This window comes from Gossypium hirsutum, chromosome A11, assembly GCF_007990345.1.
Source record: "Gossypium hirsutum isolate 1008001.06 chromosome A11, Gossypium_hirsutum_v2.1, whole genome shotgun sequence".
Lineage (NCBI taxonomy): Eukaryota > Viridiplantae > Streptophyta > Magnoliopsida > Malvales > Malvaceae > Gossypium > Gossypium hirsutum.
In genome coordinates, this window is record NC_053434.1 from 4,210,571 (window position 1) to 4,229,772 (window position 19,202).

A 19,202-nucleotide genomic window follows, 5' to 3' on the forward strand; every position below is an offset into this window, starting at 1 on the left:
ATGCACCAAAATAAAGTTTAGAGGCCAAAAAAATATATTATCCCAAAATAAATAAGTAGTAATAAAAATATTCCTTATTTTGGGTTAATTTTATTAGAAAAACTGAATCTATGATTCGGATTTTATATTGGTTAGAAACTTCAAAATATATTAATTGAGTTTATAAAGTATACTGTATTAATCATGTATTTTCATCAATCTGGCCAATAACTTAGATGTTAGATGCCAACTTAAATTTAATACGAAGCATGTTTACAACAAGTCGGTTAAATTACAAGCACGTGCAGTCTTATCACATGATTTGATTAGAACAGACGTGTAAAAAATAAAATAAATAACCTTCCTAAAATTTAATACCAATGTTTTTTTTTAATAAATTAGATTCAAGTTTGCGGAGTGCACACATATTTACAATTTTATTAACATGTTTTAAAAATATTCCACATCATATCTTAACTATATGCAAACATTTGAACTAACAACTAAGTCGGAGGAAGGACTCGATTAACTCAATCCTATTACTTTTAAGGATCCAATTATAGTGTTTCAAAATTGAAAGACTAATTTCAAATTCTAAAAACATTTGAGGATGTTTAATAAAATTAAGTATTGAACAGGGCATAGTTTTGAAGTTGAAAGATTCTCTCACAAAACCAAATTAAGAAATATATACATTTTTTTTTTGTATTTTAAATTTGGAATCATACTTTTAAATGTCAAATAATTTTTACCATGGTAATTTAAAACTTTAGAACACTTAAAATTTAAATTTGACTCGAGTCACGCTTAAAATAAAGTATATAAAAAGTTAAAAAATATATATTTTTTCCTTAAATATAAAATTTATTCTTTCTATTTTTATTTTTATTTCTACAATTAAAATTATTTTATCAAATTAAGATTTATTATAATATTATTTTTTAATTACAAAATAAATTTAAATTTGTAAAGAATAGGGGGATTATAACCTCCGTATAAAAATTGGAAGGTTATGGAATGAAATAAAGAAGTAAAGAAATTCCAAAAGGAGTGTGGGTCAGGAACTTTTTTTTGCCTTCCCTCTTTTTTTGGGCACTTACAGCAGTGCCGACTAACCACGTGGTACTTAAGATTAGAGAATCAAACACTCAAACTCCAAGCCTAATGACCCGCCTTTGGTGCCCTCCTTCCTCCTCTTCCTATCCCGTCCCTTTCACTGTTTAAAAAAATTATAATTAATTAACTATACAGAGTTTGAGCTACCGAACCAATCAACCACCAAGTGTCCTTTCCTTTCTTCTTTCATTCATTCTTTCTTTCAAACACTACCTTTTTTTCTTAAAGGTTTTTAAGTTAATTAAACCATTCTTTTTCTACCCACCAATGCCTTCTCACATTCATTTCCGTATGCCCTCTACTCACTGCTCCACCGTTTCCCTATCCCCAATTCCATTGCTAGGGTTCACTTTTTTTTTTAATTTGAATTTTTTTTTTGTTGACGTTAAAGAAATATGTATATATAAACAGGGAAGAGCTCTTCCTGGAATATATTATATGGTTTATAATTTATGATTTTGTTGTTTAATGGAAAATTGTGAACAAGTAGAATCCACCACGGCGGTGTGTAAGCCTTGTTTACAAGACGACGTCCGCGGCGGTGGCGGTGATGATGTCAGTAATAATATTAAATGTTCGAATCGTGATTCTCTACAAGGAGTGGAGTTCATGAGCATCGATCAATGCCAGAAGAATACGGATATGGACGATTCGAAGCTTGTCGGAAACGGTAACGTGGCGGTTCGAGGAGATGGTGGTGCTACGGTTGAGATGGGAGCGGGAGATGGAGTTCAAGTTGTTGAGATGATGAGAGCGGGGAAACGGAGGCGGGGAAGGCCGCCGAGGAATCAGGCAAGAATCGTGTCGTCATCGGCGCCATCACCTCAAAGGAACAAGGAGGATGAAGAAGACGTTTGCTTTATATGCTTCGATGGCGGAAGTCTCGTACTTTGTGATCGCCGGTGAGTTTAGAAATTTCTCTTCTATCAGAAGCTGATTCTAGTAGGAGATGGACCAAATTTTTAAAAAAGAAAACTCCTTATATATATATAATATTTAAATAATTACAAAACATTATAACTATTCCTTTTTTCAAAAGCATAGGAGTAAAATGAATTCCAAAACCAATTGAAAATGAACCAAGTGATTTCGATTTTTTCGGGGCAAAGTTGTCTAAGTATATAGTCTGTCCAAAGTCGACAGACGCTTAACACGTCCTTTTATTGTCTTTATCAGTGTTCTGTTTTTAAACTCTCGTGAAAGTTTGAGTACATAAGGTGTCGGGTTCCCGCATTGATTGTGCGAAAGAGCTAGGCACAACCAAATATCAAATAAATATTAGCTGCCGTCTTTTTAGACAGTTTCAGTGATTAAGGTTGTCATCAAAATCAGGAGATAAAACATCCCAAATCAACACCAACGTGTTAAAAGTTAAGGGATTTGTGGATTATATTTTGAAATTTTCTCTAAAAAAAAAATCTAATTATTTAAGTTAAAAAATTTAGAATATGTGGTATTATATTCAATTAAAAAATTCGAATTATTTTGATAGTTTTTCTTTAGTAAATTATTTTTTAAACTGAAACAAGTCAAAAAGAATTTTCTACAAATTTTTTAATTTTTCCAAACTTTGATTCTAATAATATATTTGTTCCAAAATCAAATGTCAAGACGTGTCCTTTTTGTTTGGTTGATAAAAAATGTTGGAAAAAAAAAAGGGTTTAGTTAGTTGGCTGACATTGAGATGAAAATTTGAAGTTCAAAGGTTTGCTAAGTTTGGCTGAGGATTTATTCACCTTTTGCTCAATTTATCTGAGCCTTTTTATTATGTCAATTCTCAACTGGAGTTTAGTTCATAAGATGCAATCCATGGTCTTCTATTCTTTAGTTTGGCCTATGTTTTTTTTCTTGGTTAATTATATGGGATTTTATGCATCAGGGGCTGTCCTAAGGCTTACCATCCACCCTGTATCAAAAGGGATGAGGCATTCTTTAAATCTAAGGCAAAATGGAACTGCGGTACGTTTTAGTCAGTTTTATCTAGATTCATGCTCTTCTTTACTTGCGTCAGTCGGTTTTAATTAACCATTTTGTTTAACCTTCTCGATTAGTTATTGTGCTAATATTTATATTTTTATATATATATATTAGTAAATTATTAGTAAGTTTCAATGGTTAAGTTGGTGTTTCATTAATTTTCTGATGTTCTATTTGTTGTATATTTCAGGGTGGCATATATGTAGCAGTTGTCAGAAAGCTTCACATTATATGTGCTATACTTGTACATATTCCTTGTGCAAGAATTGCACCAAAGGTGCTGATTACGTGAATGTAAGAGGAAATAAAGGATTTTGTGGAACGTGCATGAGAACCGTAATGCTGATTGAAAACAGCGCATTAGGAAATAAGGAAATGGTAATGATTTAACTATGACTTATACAATTGATTCCTGTGAATGTCTGAGCTTGGTATGCATATATTATCGAAGAGTAGAGAGCTTTTGGTCTACCTTAAAGGCCTTTTATTTATATTGTGCAGGTTCAAGTGGATTTTGATGACCAAACTAGTTGGGAGTATCTCTTCAAGGTTTATTGGATTTTATTGAAAGAAAAATTGTCTTTGAATTTAGATGAGCTTACCAAAGCTAAAAATCCCTGGAAGGAAATTGCTATACCGGGTCCTAAGGGAGAATCATCAGGTGAACTTAGTAACAGTATTAATGTTAATGTTGGTAATGGAGAAAAAGCTTTTAGAGACCTAGGAGCAAGTCCTTCCAAGAGAAGGAAAACAATGAAACAACAGAACTTTTCGAACAAAGTTAGATATCTAGATATGAACGGGATGCCATTGCCTGAAGGCATAAATTGGGCGACAAAGGAGCTTCTTGAATTTGTGGCACACATGAAAAATGGTGATACATCTATGGTTTCTCGTTTTGATGTTCAGGCACTTTTGCTTGAGTACATAACAAGAAGCAATCTTCGTGATCCTTGCCACAGTTCTTACATTGTCTGTGATTCGAGGCTTATAAAATTGTTTCGAAAAGCAAGGGTTGGCCACTTTGAAATGTTAAAGCTTCTTGATTCTCATTTTCTCACCAAAGATCATTCAAGGCTCATTGGTAGAGGAGGAGCCACCAAAGCTTTTGCTACCCAATTGGCTGTTGATGGGAATAGTGATGGTCAACCCGTAATTGCCAATGATAAGAGTTGTAAAACTAGTAAAAAGGTTGATGGTCAACCCATCAATGTTGATAAGAACAGTGATGGTCCACTGAAGGGAGTTGATGTCATGAGTGATATAGGAAACAGGGAAACTAGCATACCACCACATTCTACAGGAATGGAGCTATCTGTAAATAATATTGAGACAGATAAAATATGGCACTATAAAGACCTGCTTGGGAAAATTCAAGGGCCATTTTCTATGGCAATGTTAGATAAATGGAGCATGAGTGGTGTTTTCCCTTCTGATCTGAGAATATGGCGAACAAGTGAAAAGCAGGCGAACTCCATTCTCTTAACTGATGCTCTTGATAGGCAGTACAGCCAAGGGCAACAGTTGTTTCATAACAGCTGCGTACGAATTAAGGGTGTCATTGCCTCTGATGATGGATGTCAGGACAGGGATGGTGATGCTAGGGAGAACAAGGATCTGAATGTAAATCAGATGGAAAACAAACAGGTTGAGGGGAGTTCGAAGTCAATGCAGAGCGATACAAATGGTGATTGTTTTGGTAAAAATGAACATGTGAAGAGCCAAGAATTTGGCTCTCAATCTTCACCTTGTAGTGCCTCTGTAGATATTGTCAATTCAAATGCAGAACAAATGGGAAGTCCTTTACCACATGAGGAATCTGTGAAGGGTGATAATTACTTCCCTGGTCAGCCCCAAGTAAGTAGTTCACTTCCCTCATCAACAGTATGTCAGAAACCACGTGAAACCCGGTCTTGTGAAGTAGGCAACGGGCATGGGGTTGAAAGATGGGACTGTGGTTCAGTTGACATGAATGAAGATTTGAACAAGACTTATGAAGGACAAATCATTGCTGAAAATGTGAAGCAAGAAGATAATGACAGAAAATCAGGTAAATCTTGTAGGCAAAGTGGGACATCTTCATCTTTAAACGATGCTTCCAATGGATGGGATATGAATTCTGGTCTGATTTCTCTGGCAAAAGCACTTGAAGTATCGGAGCAGAATCACGATATTGATTTCTCAACTCTTCCTACCTCAACATCAAATTTGAACAATGAAGACTCAAAACGTCATGCTGCTGAATTCAAACAGTCTCCTCCTTCGAGTGTACCTCATCAAGATTCAGGTCCTAGTTGGAGTACAGCTTCTAGTCTAGTCAGTATTGGATGACAACTTCCTGAAGTAGCTGGTGAATGGGGTGGGTATTCCTCCACTCTAGTGAAACCTTCTGCAGAGGAATGGTGTTCGGGTCTTGTGTCCGAGTCTTCTTTGAAACCAACTGACTTAGAAAGTAATCATTCGGCTTTACCAACTTCAGGAAATGGCCAAATGACACATTCTTCTTCCACAGATCCTGCGAATAATGCATCTGGTTGGGATGCAATTGTTGCCGGACCCCATGAGTATCCGTTGGGTGATGAATCTGTTTCTGATCTCTTGGCTGAAGTTGAAGCAATGGAGTCACTTAATGGCTTGCCGTCACCTACTTCAATTTTGTGTTCTGATGGTGAGTTGGCACAAGGTTCTGAACATAATTGTTTTAGCCCTGTAGGAGGACTGAGCCCTGTACATGATCCAGGAAAAAGCAATACTTTGAGCCCCAGAAATCATCTACGAAGGTCTTCTCAGTCAGCTGTGACCAATGAGCAGTTTGGGGTATCGTCTGAGGTTGATGTTCATAAGAGTTCTGGTGGGCATTCTTCCACAAGTCCTGAAATAGTTTCTACTTTATATTCTACTTGGAGAGCAGGGCCTGAAACTACGGGCACCAATTTGAGAACAGTTCAAGGAAATGCGAATTTTAATTGGGGAGGTTCAGGTCAAGGAAATACGAATTTTAGTAGGGGAACAGCTGAGTTAACATTCCAGGAAAATGGAAGCATCAATGCAAGCACTTCTGCAGGGAATCCGCCCTATTGGGGAAGCCAACAGAGGTATACAGGTCCAAGGGACCGGGGTTTTGAGGGAAGGGATTCAAGTTTTGGTAGGGACAGGTACTCTTCGAATAGGCAGTCGTCCTATGATGGTCCAAATGGAGTTGGTTCTTCGAGACCTCTGCCCAAAGGGAAACGGGTTTGTAAATTTTACGAAAGTGGGTATTGCAAGAAGGGAGCATCATGCAGTTACTGGCACCCTTGATTAGTCATTTAACTTGTAATCTGTGACAGTAGGTATCATTCAAGTTAGGCCCGATAATACCATATCATTTCAGTTCCCAGGATATAATAGCACCTTCCATTGTAGGTTGTCAAGCCCTAGCCTAACTCTTTCAGTGAAATAGGTAGTTGATTTGCTACACAGGGTTGGTTGGTAGTGGTAAAGTGCTATATATAGTATTTTACTTACTATGAAGCATCAATTTTTGTTAGAATTATTTATAGAAGTCGTATGAACTCGGATGGATTTAGGGTAATGGATTATATGATTGTTGCTTAAGGTCCAAGTAAACTCTTTTATTGATTCTAATTCTAATCATTCTATGATTATGGCAACATCTGCAGCATTTAGTAAGTGCTACTGCTTGGCACTGCTTCTGCCTAGTTGATTAATTTATGTCAGCCTTCTAATTTGACAAGGATCACATGGCAATACCATAGGAGAGTTGTTGGTTAATTATTATATATGCATTTTTATTAATTCCGTTAAAATATTACCTAATTCATTCTTTTTATATACGAAACAAAGATATTGCTATCAACAGAAATATGACAAAATCTTGGTTGTCCATACATTTAATCTCTTTTTGTCTGTATATTATGCTATTCATACGTCATTTTCTGTTTGAAATTAGGCCTCGGGGTTGAAACTCATTCTTTTGGTCATTCGATTTTCCCCTTTTTCACTCGCATTTACTGTCAAGCCAGAAGAATCCTCCATTCAATCGCCCACATGATCAACATATTCCCCATTTTCAATGACTTAACATCACCACCAATATATTCAAAAAAAAAAAAAACCACCATCACCATCTCAGTGTGTCCACCCCATATTCGAGATATTTTTTAAAGATAAAAACAGGTAGCAATATTTTTTTTTAAATCTAAATATTAAGGTTGAGAATTAAGAGTTTAAGAATTTATAATTGGGATAAATATCAAAATTATAGGTAAATTTTGATTTAATATATAATTTGATACATAAATTTTAATTTAGTGTAATCTTATACATTATTCAAATATATAAATAAAATTTTAATTTTGATTTGTGCACGTTTGAATAAATAAATATAATAATTTATTTTTATATTATATAAATATAATTATTTGTGTATATTACATAAATTGGATCAAGTTAAAATTTTATGTATAAAATTATACAAATTACATATTTTTTTAAAATTTATGTATAATTTTAAGATTTATTACTTTATAATTTGTTATAAATATTGATTATGTATTAATTTTTGCACTGGGGTTAACAAATTAATGGAGGACCAACTCGTGAAATTAGGTTAAGGAGAGAATATTAGTTGGCGAAATCTCAAATAAATGAAGCCATCTGCCAAAGCCCGAAAGGCTGACAGCATAGACACTGGATATAGTAAGAGAGACAGCTATTAGTAAGATTTATAACGAGTCTCTTCGCTGTCTATTTTCGGTAATTTAAGACTCAAATTTATTATGAATTGATAGAAAGTAAAGCAAGGGTTCATGGGCGATGCACGTCGTTTTTGGCCAAACGTAAGAATGATGTCAGCAATATGAAATATGAATGATGAATCCCCCGGGGCACTCCTTCTAGGGAAAATAATACATAAAAATTATCCAATCACCAACATGCTTTGTATTATACGACGTGGGATGGTCTACATACATTGCCTCCCACTACGTGCGTGGATTTAGTATTTTTTAACATTTATATCTTTTATAGTAAAATGAGTTATTAAAATAAATTAAATCAAGGTGGGATTTTAAAAAATATATATAAAATTAAAATTAAATTTGATTTAATTAGTAAATTTATAAAAATATCAAATAAATTTATATAATTTAGTAATTATATCTTTAAAATTTGAACTGTCGTGTTGGATGTTTCAATTGTAATAATAATAAGTTTAGAAAAAAAAATGTTTTAAAAAAACAACATACTTTGTTTTATAAAATTAAAAAAAAAATTGATTTTTTTTTTGTTTGTTTCTTAGAAAAATATTTAAGTGTGCCACACCTTCAATAATAATGTCTACGTATTCATAGAAAAAAAAAACATGTGCTTTACTCTATTTGGTAACGAAGTAAAGGCACCTTATTAAAAGGTACTTAATTAGACAGATACAGAGACAAACTGAGTTCCAAGTGTATCGCTTTCAAGCTAGTGCAAAGCTTCCTGTACCGGATCTGGAAAAACCTGAAGTTCCGGTTGACAACCCGAAGCCAATTTAGCAACAATATCTGCCACCTTATTTGCTTGCCGAGAAATATGGAGCACTGTAACGAAGAAATATAAAACTCCATTCTTAAAACTATCAGTCCCTCAGAGGCTTGGTCAATCTCTAGACTTTATTTTTTTATTTATAATTTTTAATAGTTTATTTAATTAAATTCAATAAACAACAGATTATATGGAAGATTCAACATGGATTGCTTACTAGGGTTTTTGAGAAAGTGTGGAAATATCTTTTCAAAAAATGTGGTGAAAAATGAAAATGATCCTTTACCTAACCCTTTATAATTGAACTTATCTTAATCACAGAGAAGAGTTGAAAGAGAAAAAAGAAATATACACTATAATACATTCACGTAAGTATTTTAAAATTTTATTATATTTCATACAATTAAACCCTATAAGAAGATAAGGTATGTGAAATGAGTGCATTTCTTTAATGCATCGATTCAAATCATATGTATTTTTTTTTTCTTCACAATCTTTATTAATGTTCCAATATTTAAAAAAAAAAAAAGAGTTTTTTTCCCTTTTATCTCTTTCCCTTTTTTTCCAGTTATTGTTCTTGAAATCTTGTCTTTTTTTTTCCCCAAAAGTATTGAAAAATAAAAAAGAAAAGAAAAGAACCCAAAATCCCACTTTCAAAGTCACCTTTGTCACTTTCTTCATCTTCATCCCCTGTTTTATTTTGTCCATTAATTGAGTGGACAAATCAAGCGTTTCTTTGGCACAGCATAGAGTCGAGTCGCCCGAGGTGCAGTGAGTCCAAACACATCACTCATGTCGAGTTCACTCGGTTTCATCCCATCAGGCAATTCCCACGTAAAACAGTGAAGCAAATGTGCCACAGCCAAATCAAGCGCGTATAACCCGAGTTGCATACCCGGACACGACCTCCTACCCGACCCGAAAGGAATGAACTCGAAGTTGCTTCCTTTGAAGTCCGGGACACCTTCTTTCAAGAATCTCGATGGCTTGAAACTCTCTGCATCTTCCCATGAACCCTTATCTCTGCCAATGGCCCACACGTTGATCATCACGCGCGACTTCGCCGGAATTTGATACCCCGCCACCACAGCGTCCTCCGCCGTTTCGTGGAGAAGCAGCGGAATTGGCGGGTGGAGCCTGAGGGTTTCTTTAAGAGTACACTTCAGGTACGTTAGTTTCTCGATATCGGATTCTTCCACACGGCGGTCGAGACCCACCACCTCCGCCAACTCCTGCTGTACCCTCTTCAAATCCTCCGGGCTCTTCATCATTTCCGTCAAGGCCCATTCAATCGCCGATGCCACCGTCTCCGTCCCGCCGAACATCACATCCTTTAAAAACCATTTTCTCACGGATGAGTATACATGCATGTAATCAAAGTTAAAAAAACAGAGGCGTTATTATTATAATAATAAAACAGTAATAAAAGTTTTTTTAACCATTCTACCACGTTTACGTGAAACAAGGAAGACAAAATAATTCATTGAGCGAATTTTTTAAATTTTCGCAAACGATTAAAAAATTATAAAACTAAGATATGTAGCTGATTTTTTTTTTAATTTTAAATCCAATTTACATAAATATATATATTATTTCAAAGAGTAGCACATAATGCTAAGTGGCCCTTGTATGTTCTACTGCACATGTTCTCAAGTTAGTTCATTTCGTGAAAATGGCTAGGTCTAAAGATTATCAGAAACGGATTTTGGTATCAATATAAATAACAATAATAGTTTTATAAGAAAATAAAATGAAATATTGCAGGTATATGAAATTAAAGTAGTAGGTATTACGTGAGAAGAAAGGGAAGGGAACATAAATACCATGATAATAGCTTTGATGTTATCTTTGGTGAGGTTGATGGAGTTTTGTAGATCCTCGGATTCGTTTACTTTAGCTTCTTCACTGTAAAAAGCAAGTAAATCGTCGACCATATCGGTGTCACCTTCAGGAGAGCCATTGTCGATGTTTGTCTTCCTCTTCTGGATGTGGTCGTCGATGATGGTATCGATGAACTTGTCTAATGCACCACGAGCGTTCTTCAACCTTGTGGTGAGCCCTTGAGGATCGAACCATGTCATACACGGGATAAAATCAGCAATATTGAAAGCACCAAAAAGCTTGGAAAATTCTTGTAAGATCTTGATGAACTCCTCTTGCCCGTGTCTGTTACTGGAACCGAAAGCCGCCCTGTAAGTGATGTTCATGGTAAGGTTGAAGATCAACTCGCCCATGTTTATAGACTTTCCGGTGTTGGCCGCAACAGCTTTAACAAGGGATTCAACTTCATCCCTCACTGACTCCCATGATTCAGCTCTTTTCCTACTGAAAACCTTCATTACACAAATCTTTCGCATCTGCCTCCAAAAGGGTCCGTAATTAGCAAAAGCCATATCAGCTCTATCGTACGTTAGATAGCTGATGGCGATGTTGGCTGGCCGGTTAGAAAAAATGTTATCTTGGACCTGAAGCACTTGGCGAGCCATTTCAGGGTTTGAAATAGTAACCATATGCAGGTACCCCATCTTCATATGGAATATGCCACCGTATTTATGAGCTAGCTTGGCCAGTCCACGGTGAGTTAACTGGTCCATCATCATCATGTTGCCGATGATAGGCAACCCTTTGGGGCCTGGAGGGAATGGTCTTCGACGAAGCCGAGATATGAGGCCTAAAAGCAATAAGAAAGGGATGATGAAAAGAAGGGCCATAGGCAATGGATCCATGCTTTGTATCATGGCAACTATATCCATGGCTTGCTTTTTCACTTACAAAAACTGCAACTCTTTGAATGTTGCTACCTTTTTGTCACATATCATGGGGTCTTTTATACAGGTTTCTGGATACCCCTGTAGGAATAAAATAATGCTCATCCGGATCATACTACTTAATTATCCACATAATATTACATGTGTGAATAGACTTTTTTTTTAAACATGATACCTAAAATTTCGTAATCAATGTATTAGACGATTAATTCTTCTAGGTTTTCATCCATTTTATTTTTCATGTAAAACACTTTTGTTATTTCCTTGTTGAAAGTAAAAGAAAGTAAGTTTTAGTTAATGTAAATTAACTTTTTTATTTGATTTACTTTCCCATATTACTCCAGACTTTGAAATTTCTAATAACGACACTATTGCTCATATAATAGCAAACATAAGAAGGCTGGTAAGTTTGGAATTCAATATATTAAATGATAATCTAACTTACCTTCCACATGTCAATTCAATTTCTCATTGCTTCAATTTTTTTGGTTCATGTTTTCACTCAATTTGTGATGTGCCAATTTAATCTTTTTATCATATTATATCATTATTATATACAATGACAGCATCTGAAATATTTTTAGGGACCGGAATTAAATTGTATATTTTTACTATAATAAAAATATAATTTATCATTTTAATAGTCTATATCTTTATAATTTTTAAAAAATTAAATCAAGTTTTTATCATTTTTAAGGGGATCAAACGTAATTTTACTATTATTAATTTAAAATTTTATAAATTATAAAGGATCTAAGTCTCCACTACTCCTCGCCACATGAAAAATAATTAAAATACCGTATGCAATACACATATAATACTCATTGCTATGATACAAAGTGTAAATCCACCCTTGTTTTCATGCCCATAGTTTGGCTTGGCAAATAATAATAAAGATATATATTGAGAATGATTCCACACAAAACTGCAAAACCAACTTTTCTACAAATAACATTAATTATGTAAATAAAATAAAATTTTTATGAGATTATTAATGTTTATAAATGGTAACTTTTTAAAAAAAAATTGCAGAAATTATTCGTTATGCCGTCGAAGGGCACATTTTAAACTGAGAAAAAAAATGTTATCCTACAATATTGTAATTTTATTTTAGAAATGCAGACACCAATGATTGATGATTGAATGAAAGGGGACTGCCTAACTTCCTTGGTTGAAAACAGTTTCATTTTAATATGTATATCTTCAAGACTCTTTTAATTTATTTGTCAATTGGTAACAGTTTGGAGCTTTATTTTTTGTTGCATACTAAGCAAAGGAATATGTAATTTTCATTTAATTAAATCCAAAAAAAAACAATATTATATATTTTTCTTTTCATTTCATTTCTGTTGGTTGGTCTATAGAAGATAAAATGAATCTGAGCTAATTTAGTTCATACAAAGAATCTCAAACAAAAATATCTAAAACTAAGATAAAAGAAGTATCATTAATGAAGCTTACTTAAGTTTACATTAACGAAGCTTACTTAAGTTTATGGAAACTTGTTGAGGTTTGGGTTTTGAATATTTAGATTTGAAATTTATTGTGCACAATTATACATGTCAATTTCTAAATTTTATTATGTATTGTTGTCATAAATGAGTTTTTGTTCGATTAGTCTATTTTAATCTAGGTTGTTTAGATTTGAGACTTGCATAAAATTGGGTGTGTTTGAACATAGATGGGTCCGTCAGGATTGAGGAGGACTTTTCAACATCTGGAGGCTTGGTTCGAGACTACAACGGTGAATGGATTTTTGGTTTCTGCAAATATCTGGGTAACTAAAGTGTGTTGGAGGTTGAATTATGAGGTATTTTGAATGAATTAAATTTGTCACTTGACTGGGGTTTTGGGTGTACCTTAATTTAAACGGATAGACATGAAGTTGTTAATGTCATTCAGAAAGTACCTACAGAAGGTCCCAAGTCAACTCTGATTAGGAGAATACATAAGCTTTAATCAAAAGTTATTCATTAGAGCATTCAACATATATCTCGAGAAAAGAACAAAATCACAGTTAATTTGATGAAAACAGTTCGTAATAAGAAAACAAGATTACGCCTTTTATAGCACCCACTCTTGAGTGCCTAGTTTATACTTACAAATCAAAAATCAAGGCGCAATATGTTGAGTGAGGGTTCAATTGAAGAGCAGTGAGGTGTTGAATTTCATTATTAATGAAAGAAAGGTGAGAGATTTGATGCCAGACCTTACTTGTAATTAAGCAATTAATGTCCCCATCTTCTTGCCTTAGACATTGGAACCCTTCGAATGTTTCATCTCACCAATTTTATTTTATTTTTAATATAAAAAATATCTTTTTCACATGATAAACAAAATAAATTTGTAATTAATAAAAAAATTGATTTTTATAATTCACTCAAAATAATTATACTTAAAATCTAAGATAATGGTGAAGAGATTGCGTGTTTTAAGCATCACTTAAACGTCATTGTTTTAGCATTTCTTTTTCTAGCCCATGATTTTCACACTGTACATATAGTTTTCTTTTCTGGGAATCAATAAGCACTTTGTTTTAAATCTTTTTTAATTGGTTTTATGGGATGAACAAGTCAAATTGAAGGTCATTTTCGAAGGGCAATAACCATGATTTACACACACACACACAAAAAAAAAACTACAATCAGGAAAGCAGCATCATTATCTTGTAGACAAATTACATTATTTTCACTTATCATTTACCTCACTTAACCCTGAAAACTGAAAAAACATGGGGTACCACCAGGGACTGGAACATGAATAGAATGCTTCCACCTTTCCCCAAGCTGCTCTATCAGGTAACAGCAAGCAGGTTCAAGTGTAAATATGGTCCACCTGCCATATAATTGAAACAATCGAAAGTAGAGATTAATCAATTTTTTGGCAGTCAAAATCCCTCAACTACTAACCTTTCACTTCATATGAGAATCTTCTTTGGAATTCTAGACTTTTTTTTATAAAGTACATGTTACATTCTAAATTTATTAGTGAAGTCTAAAAAATTTCACATGCAATATATGTAATAAGTTTCTTTCTTTTTATCCAAAAGGAAACTAATTCATCGAATCCTTACTATATAGTCAATTCTTTTTATAATAGTCATGTTCTATGACATAGGATCAATTTTTTATCTTTTATTTTTATGTTTTATAATTATTTTTTTCATTTATAACAATAATAGTTATAAAGTATGAAGTATACTATTTATTAGATTAATTTTTTATAACAGTGTCTTACCTTAAATTTAAAATATTAAAATTTTATATAAAAATAAATTAATCATGTTCTATTAAATAAAAATAATATTTAATAAATTAAATTACATTTGTAAAAATTATTAAAAATACAATCTAAATATCACACATTAATATTATTATTATGTTATAATTTTTTAATTTAACATTTTAAAAAAATTCAAGTATAATATAAGGTGTTATAAATATTTCGAAAACTTTTATAATATATAATAATCATCTCTTTACAACATCTAAAATTTTGACAAATAAGTGATAAAAATTATAATTTATGAATAATGCATGTTGTGTGGTTAGTTTCTTTTTTGTCTCACGTTACAGTATCTAATCTTATCAATACCGTTATTTTTACACTAATCATAAATAAATATACCGACTATAAAAAAACCTTAATCTGATTTGAAATCCTCAAATTTTCACCTACTTCCTTGGTTGTTCATGAATGTAGCAAATTCTATGTCAGAGATTTAAATAAGGAAGAAAGTTGAAATCGTACGTAAAAAAACAATAATAACACTCCCCATCCAAGAACAAATGGTTATAATAGGAAACAGTTTTGTGTTCCTTTTTTTTTTTTCTTTATGCTCATTAATTATTTTTGGCTTGCAGACGTAAAATGGAAAAGGATATATACCTGTTACATGTTAATATAAATAATTCTTCTCAAATTTCGGGGATAAATATCTGAATAACAAATAATTAATTTAGTAAATATCAACTTTAATTCAACTTTATTAAAAAAACATTAATTAATCTTTTTTTTAGCAGTTAGCTTCTTATATAGATTTGTTTTTGGTAAACCATTGAGTCAGTCACTCAATTTTCATAAAATTTTATTTTGTTCATCATTTTTTTTTCTTTTCTTTTTACATTTTAGGTGTAGCTATGAATTGTTTTCATTTCGATCGCCTGTCAGTAATTCAATCTTATTGTACACTTATTTTAATATGTTTTCATTTTGATCACTTATTTTATATTTTTAATTTTTTAATTTTAATTTTTAAACATTAATTTTAATTTTTAATAAAAGTAGAAAAACTTGAGTTTTTACATGAAAGATCATTTATATCTTTTTAATTTCCTCCCCCTTTAGAATTATTTTAGATTTTTTCTCACAGGAAAAATTTATTTTATATTTATAATACCCTTTATTTTTTATAATTAATTTTAATTTTTCAGCAATAAAAAATTCTCAGGGTTTTATAAGAAATTACCTAGATTTTATAGGGAAAACTTGTGTTTTTACACACAAAAATTATTTTATCTTTTCAATTTCTCTCTTTCCTCTTTTAGAATTAACTTTATTTTTTTTTCTAGTAAAAAAGAAAAGGAAAAATTTGAGTTTTTATAAGGAATTGAGTTGAAAAGAAAAAACTTGAGTTTCATCTCTAAAAAAAAAAAAAGAGAGAGAGTTAATTTTAGAAAAGCAAATGAGTGACTAATATGAAAATTTATGAAAATTTATTGACTAAAATGAAAACATTTTGCAATAGAAGTGCCTAGCTAAAATGCATTTTTTTTCAATGCCCAAAATAAAAACGGATGACAGTTGAGTGATCAAATTTGAAATTTACGTTTTTTAGGAAAGCAAGCTTCTAATATATTCAATTACAAGGAAACGAATAAATCTTTTTTTTTTCCAAGTAAAGGTTGAGAAAAAAATGGGGAAAATGGAAAATTGTTTCGTATCGCAGTGCTTGATTTAATTTCTGGTTCAAAAAATAAAAACTTCTATTATTCAAATCAAATCAAATAAAATTTAATTTTTATTTAACTTATATTCTAATTTAGAGTTATTTTTTTATATAAATTAGTGAAAAAAACTAAAAAGGTTTATAAAAATATTTTATAAAAATCAATAAATCAGATCATTCCCAAATAATGGATTTTGTTTCAATTACCTTTAATATTCAGTTCAGTAACCACAATTCTTTGTTTCCTAAATTAACCCAAATTGTACCATTGTCACTCACCCTTAGTAAATATTGTGGATATATAATTAAAAAAATGGATAAAAAAAAGATAGTACTAACATTATATTAATATATATATATATATGGGATGGAAAGAATTCGCTTGCAATTAAAATAAATTTACATAATTTCATAATTTTTAAAAAATAATTTATTTATCATTCTAATTTTAAATTAATTGTTTTAATACATATATATATATAAAATAAATTTTTTTCTCCTATTATTACACTAATCATATTTACAAATAACAATGAATTTTGTAATTTTGAAAGAAAGATTTGTCATCAAATGTCAAACTCAATTGATGTCTGGTTATTCCACGTGAATTGGTCAACTCCCCTTTGCTTTGCCAAATAAGGCCAGAAACTGGAAACTCAAATTTCTTTTAGCGTTGAAAACAATTACTACTAATTAAAGTAAGGAAAATGATTGGGTTATTAAACATAAAAACTGGAGAATTGAATGTCTGAATTTGAAAAGAGATTACTACAAACTTTGACAGTCGAAAGCAATGAAAATGTCCAAATTCAGACCTAGAAGCCAAATAATTTTATGAACGAATTAAGAGGTATGTTGTAGAAATAATATTTCATTTAGGGTAACAGATATTTTAGACTCCACGAGTAGAATTAGAAATTCACAAATGTTCTATAATAATATAATAAAATATTAAATATATATATATAATAATTTTTTAATATTACTTGTAAAATAAAAAATACTACGCTAATTCTCTTCAATTGAAAAATGGTTGAAAATTTTACTTTTACAAAATAAATTATATTATTATGACAAATTTATTTTCATTTTTTTAAATCAATAAAATCTCAAAAATAGTGAAATTTGATTTAAGTCTTACTTATTTTACTTAAATTTTTAATAAATGTTTTTTTACTCACATCATAAACTTATATCATAATGCATTTATAGACCCGACCAACCTAATATATCATATATTTCCCTTCTGTAACTGTTGTACTAACTTAAGTGCATAATCATCAAGCAAGTAGTGAGGTTGGTAATTGAATTAGACTACACTATTGGACTAACCATCTCCTATTTGTGTTCTTTTTTACTATTATAATTATATTTTTAAGGTGCTATTAAAAATTTTAAATTTTAAATAATTGTATTATATAAATTTTTATATTTTTATTTGTTTATGTAATATAATTGTATTGTTTTTCTTGTTATATTTATACTGTATTAAAATTAATGTTTTTCAAGTGTCTATATTTATGAGTTTAAATAAAAATATTAAATGATGGATGAAAAAACTTACGTGCATTTTAATTTTTATATTATATGAAGACTATAATGTAAATATTAAAAATATATATATATTTTAAAATTTTAATAAATAAATATTAAATATATTAAAAATGTATATATAAATTTGCTAAATATTAAATAAAAGCCATATACTCTTTAAAAATTTTAAAATAATAATATGGTTGAGCTTGAATGATTTTGAATTAATCATTTACAAAAGGTATAATGATTTTTTTGGCACTCCATCTTTTATAAAAAATCATTTTAGCCATTCATTTAATTTTTCTCTTCGGTTAGCCCTTGAAATTGTAATTTTTGTCAAATTACCCCAACATGGATGGAAAAGAAGGAAATTTGTTATAATTGGACGTAAAGATTATTACAATTTAGCAGCAAAATTATGAAATGAAGAAAATATTAATTAAAGGGAGGAGGGACTACATAGTAAAAATCTCAAGTAGATTAAAATAGAATGATGGTCAACTAAAAAGAAAAGAAAAAAAAACAGTAGAGTTTAATTGAGTGATTAATAGTGGGTTTTATTTAATTTTTAATATTAAAAGTGATGATGTGTTAAGTAACTGGGATACCCACTTTTTGTAATTTTAGATAAGTGACCTGGAACATTTATTATATTACAAAAAATAATTAATGAACATTTACTAATGCGAATATATATTAATATTATAAAAGTCAAAACTTTTAGAATTTCTATAATTATAAAAAAAAAAAGAATTTCCTCAAAAAAGAATTAGAATCTTAAGGTAAGTACCCTAATAATAGCAGGTTCCCCACGTCCTAAGTGACCCTGGAACAATTATTATATTAAAAAAACTAATTAATTAATATTTAGTAATAGAAAATAAGATTAATACAAAAATATGTTAATGTTGTAAGAGTCAAAACTTTTAGAATTTCTATAATTATAAAAGAAAAATAGAATCTCAAGGCAACTAGCCTAATAAAAGTAGGCTCCCCACGTCCTAAGAGAAGTTTTTGACTTCATTTTTACGATTCCCTCGGCCAAATTAACTCGAATATGTTCCTCAACCACATTCATTTTTTAATTAATTACGATGTTCAATTTCATCGCGTTAAGAATTTCCAATGAAGTAAGGTTTTATGTTGAGTAATTAATTATGATATTCAATTTTAATAGAGACAATTTATTTAAAAAATTAATCTTTGAATTTTACTTTATTATTATAACTAAAAAAATTTGAAACATTCCGACAATAAAAAGCAAAATATTGGCCGCTTTCTACAATAATTATTTGCATGAAAAACAGGAGGAAAAAAATTAAATTAATTTTTTGAGTTAAATATCTTAT

The 19,202-nt window shown here is 30.9% G+C and overlaps 3 protein-coding genes across 3 annotated transcripts; 2 read left to right on the forward strand and 1 right to left on the reverse strand.

The window, feature by feature from the left end:
• The first annotated feature begins 989 nt into the window (after window positions 1–989).
• LOC107922730 (zinc finger CCCH domain-containing protein 44) lies at window positions 990–6,782 on the forward strand. The gene is made up of 4 exons (XM_016852878.2): window positions 990–1,997; window positions 2,975–3,054; window positions 3,263–3,450; window positions 3,574–6,782. The coding sequence occupies exons 1-4, from the start codon at window positions 1,564–1,566 to the stop codon at window positions 5,401–5,403; spliced, it is 2,532 nt and encodes an 843-aa protein (XP_016708367.2). The 5' UTR covers window positions 990–1,563; the 3' UTR covers window positions 5,404–6,782.
• On the forward strand, window positions 5,563–6,372 carry LOC107923526 (zinc finger CCCH domain-containing protein 44). The gene has a single exon (XM_016853723.2). It carries the CDS (start codon window positions 5,563–5,565, stop codon window positions 6,370–6,372), a length of 810 nt encoding a protein of 269 aa, XP_016709212.1.
• Window positions 6,783–8,964: 2,182 nt separating the features above from the next.
• On the reverse strand, window positions 8,965–11,466 carry LOC107924732 (cytochrome P450 84A1). The gene is made up of 2 exons (XM_016855309.2): window positions 10,425–11,466; window positions 8,965–9,932 (listed from the first exon to the last, which is right to left on the reverse strand). The coding sequence occupies exons 1-2, from the start codon at window positions 11,352–11,354 to the stop codon at window positions 9,309–9,311; spliced, it is 1,554 nt and encodes a 517-aa protein (XP_016710798.1). The 5' UTR covers window positions 11,355–11,466; the 3' UTR covers window positions 8,965–9,308.
• Between the last annotated feature and the right edge of the window lie 7,736 nt (window positions 11,467–19,202).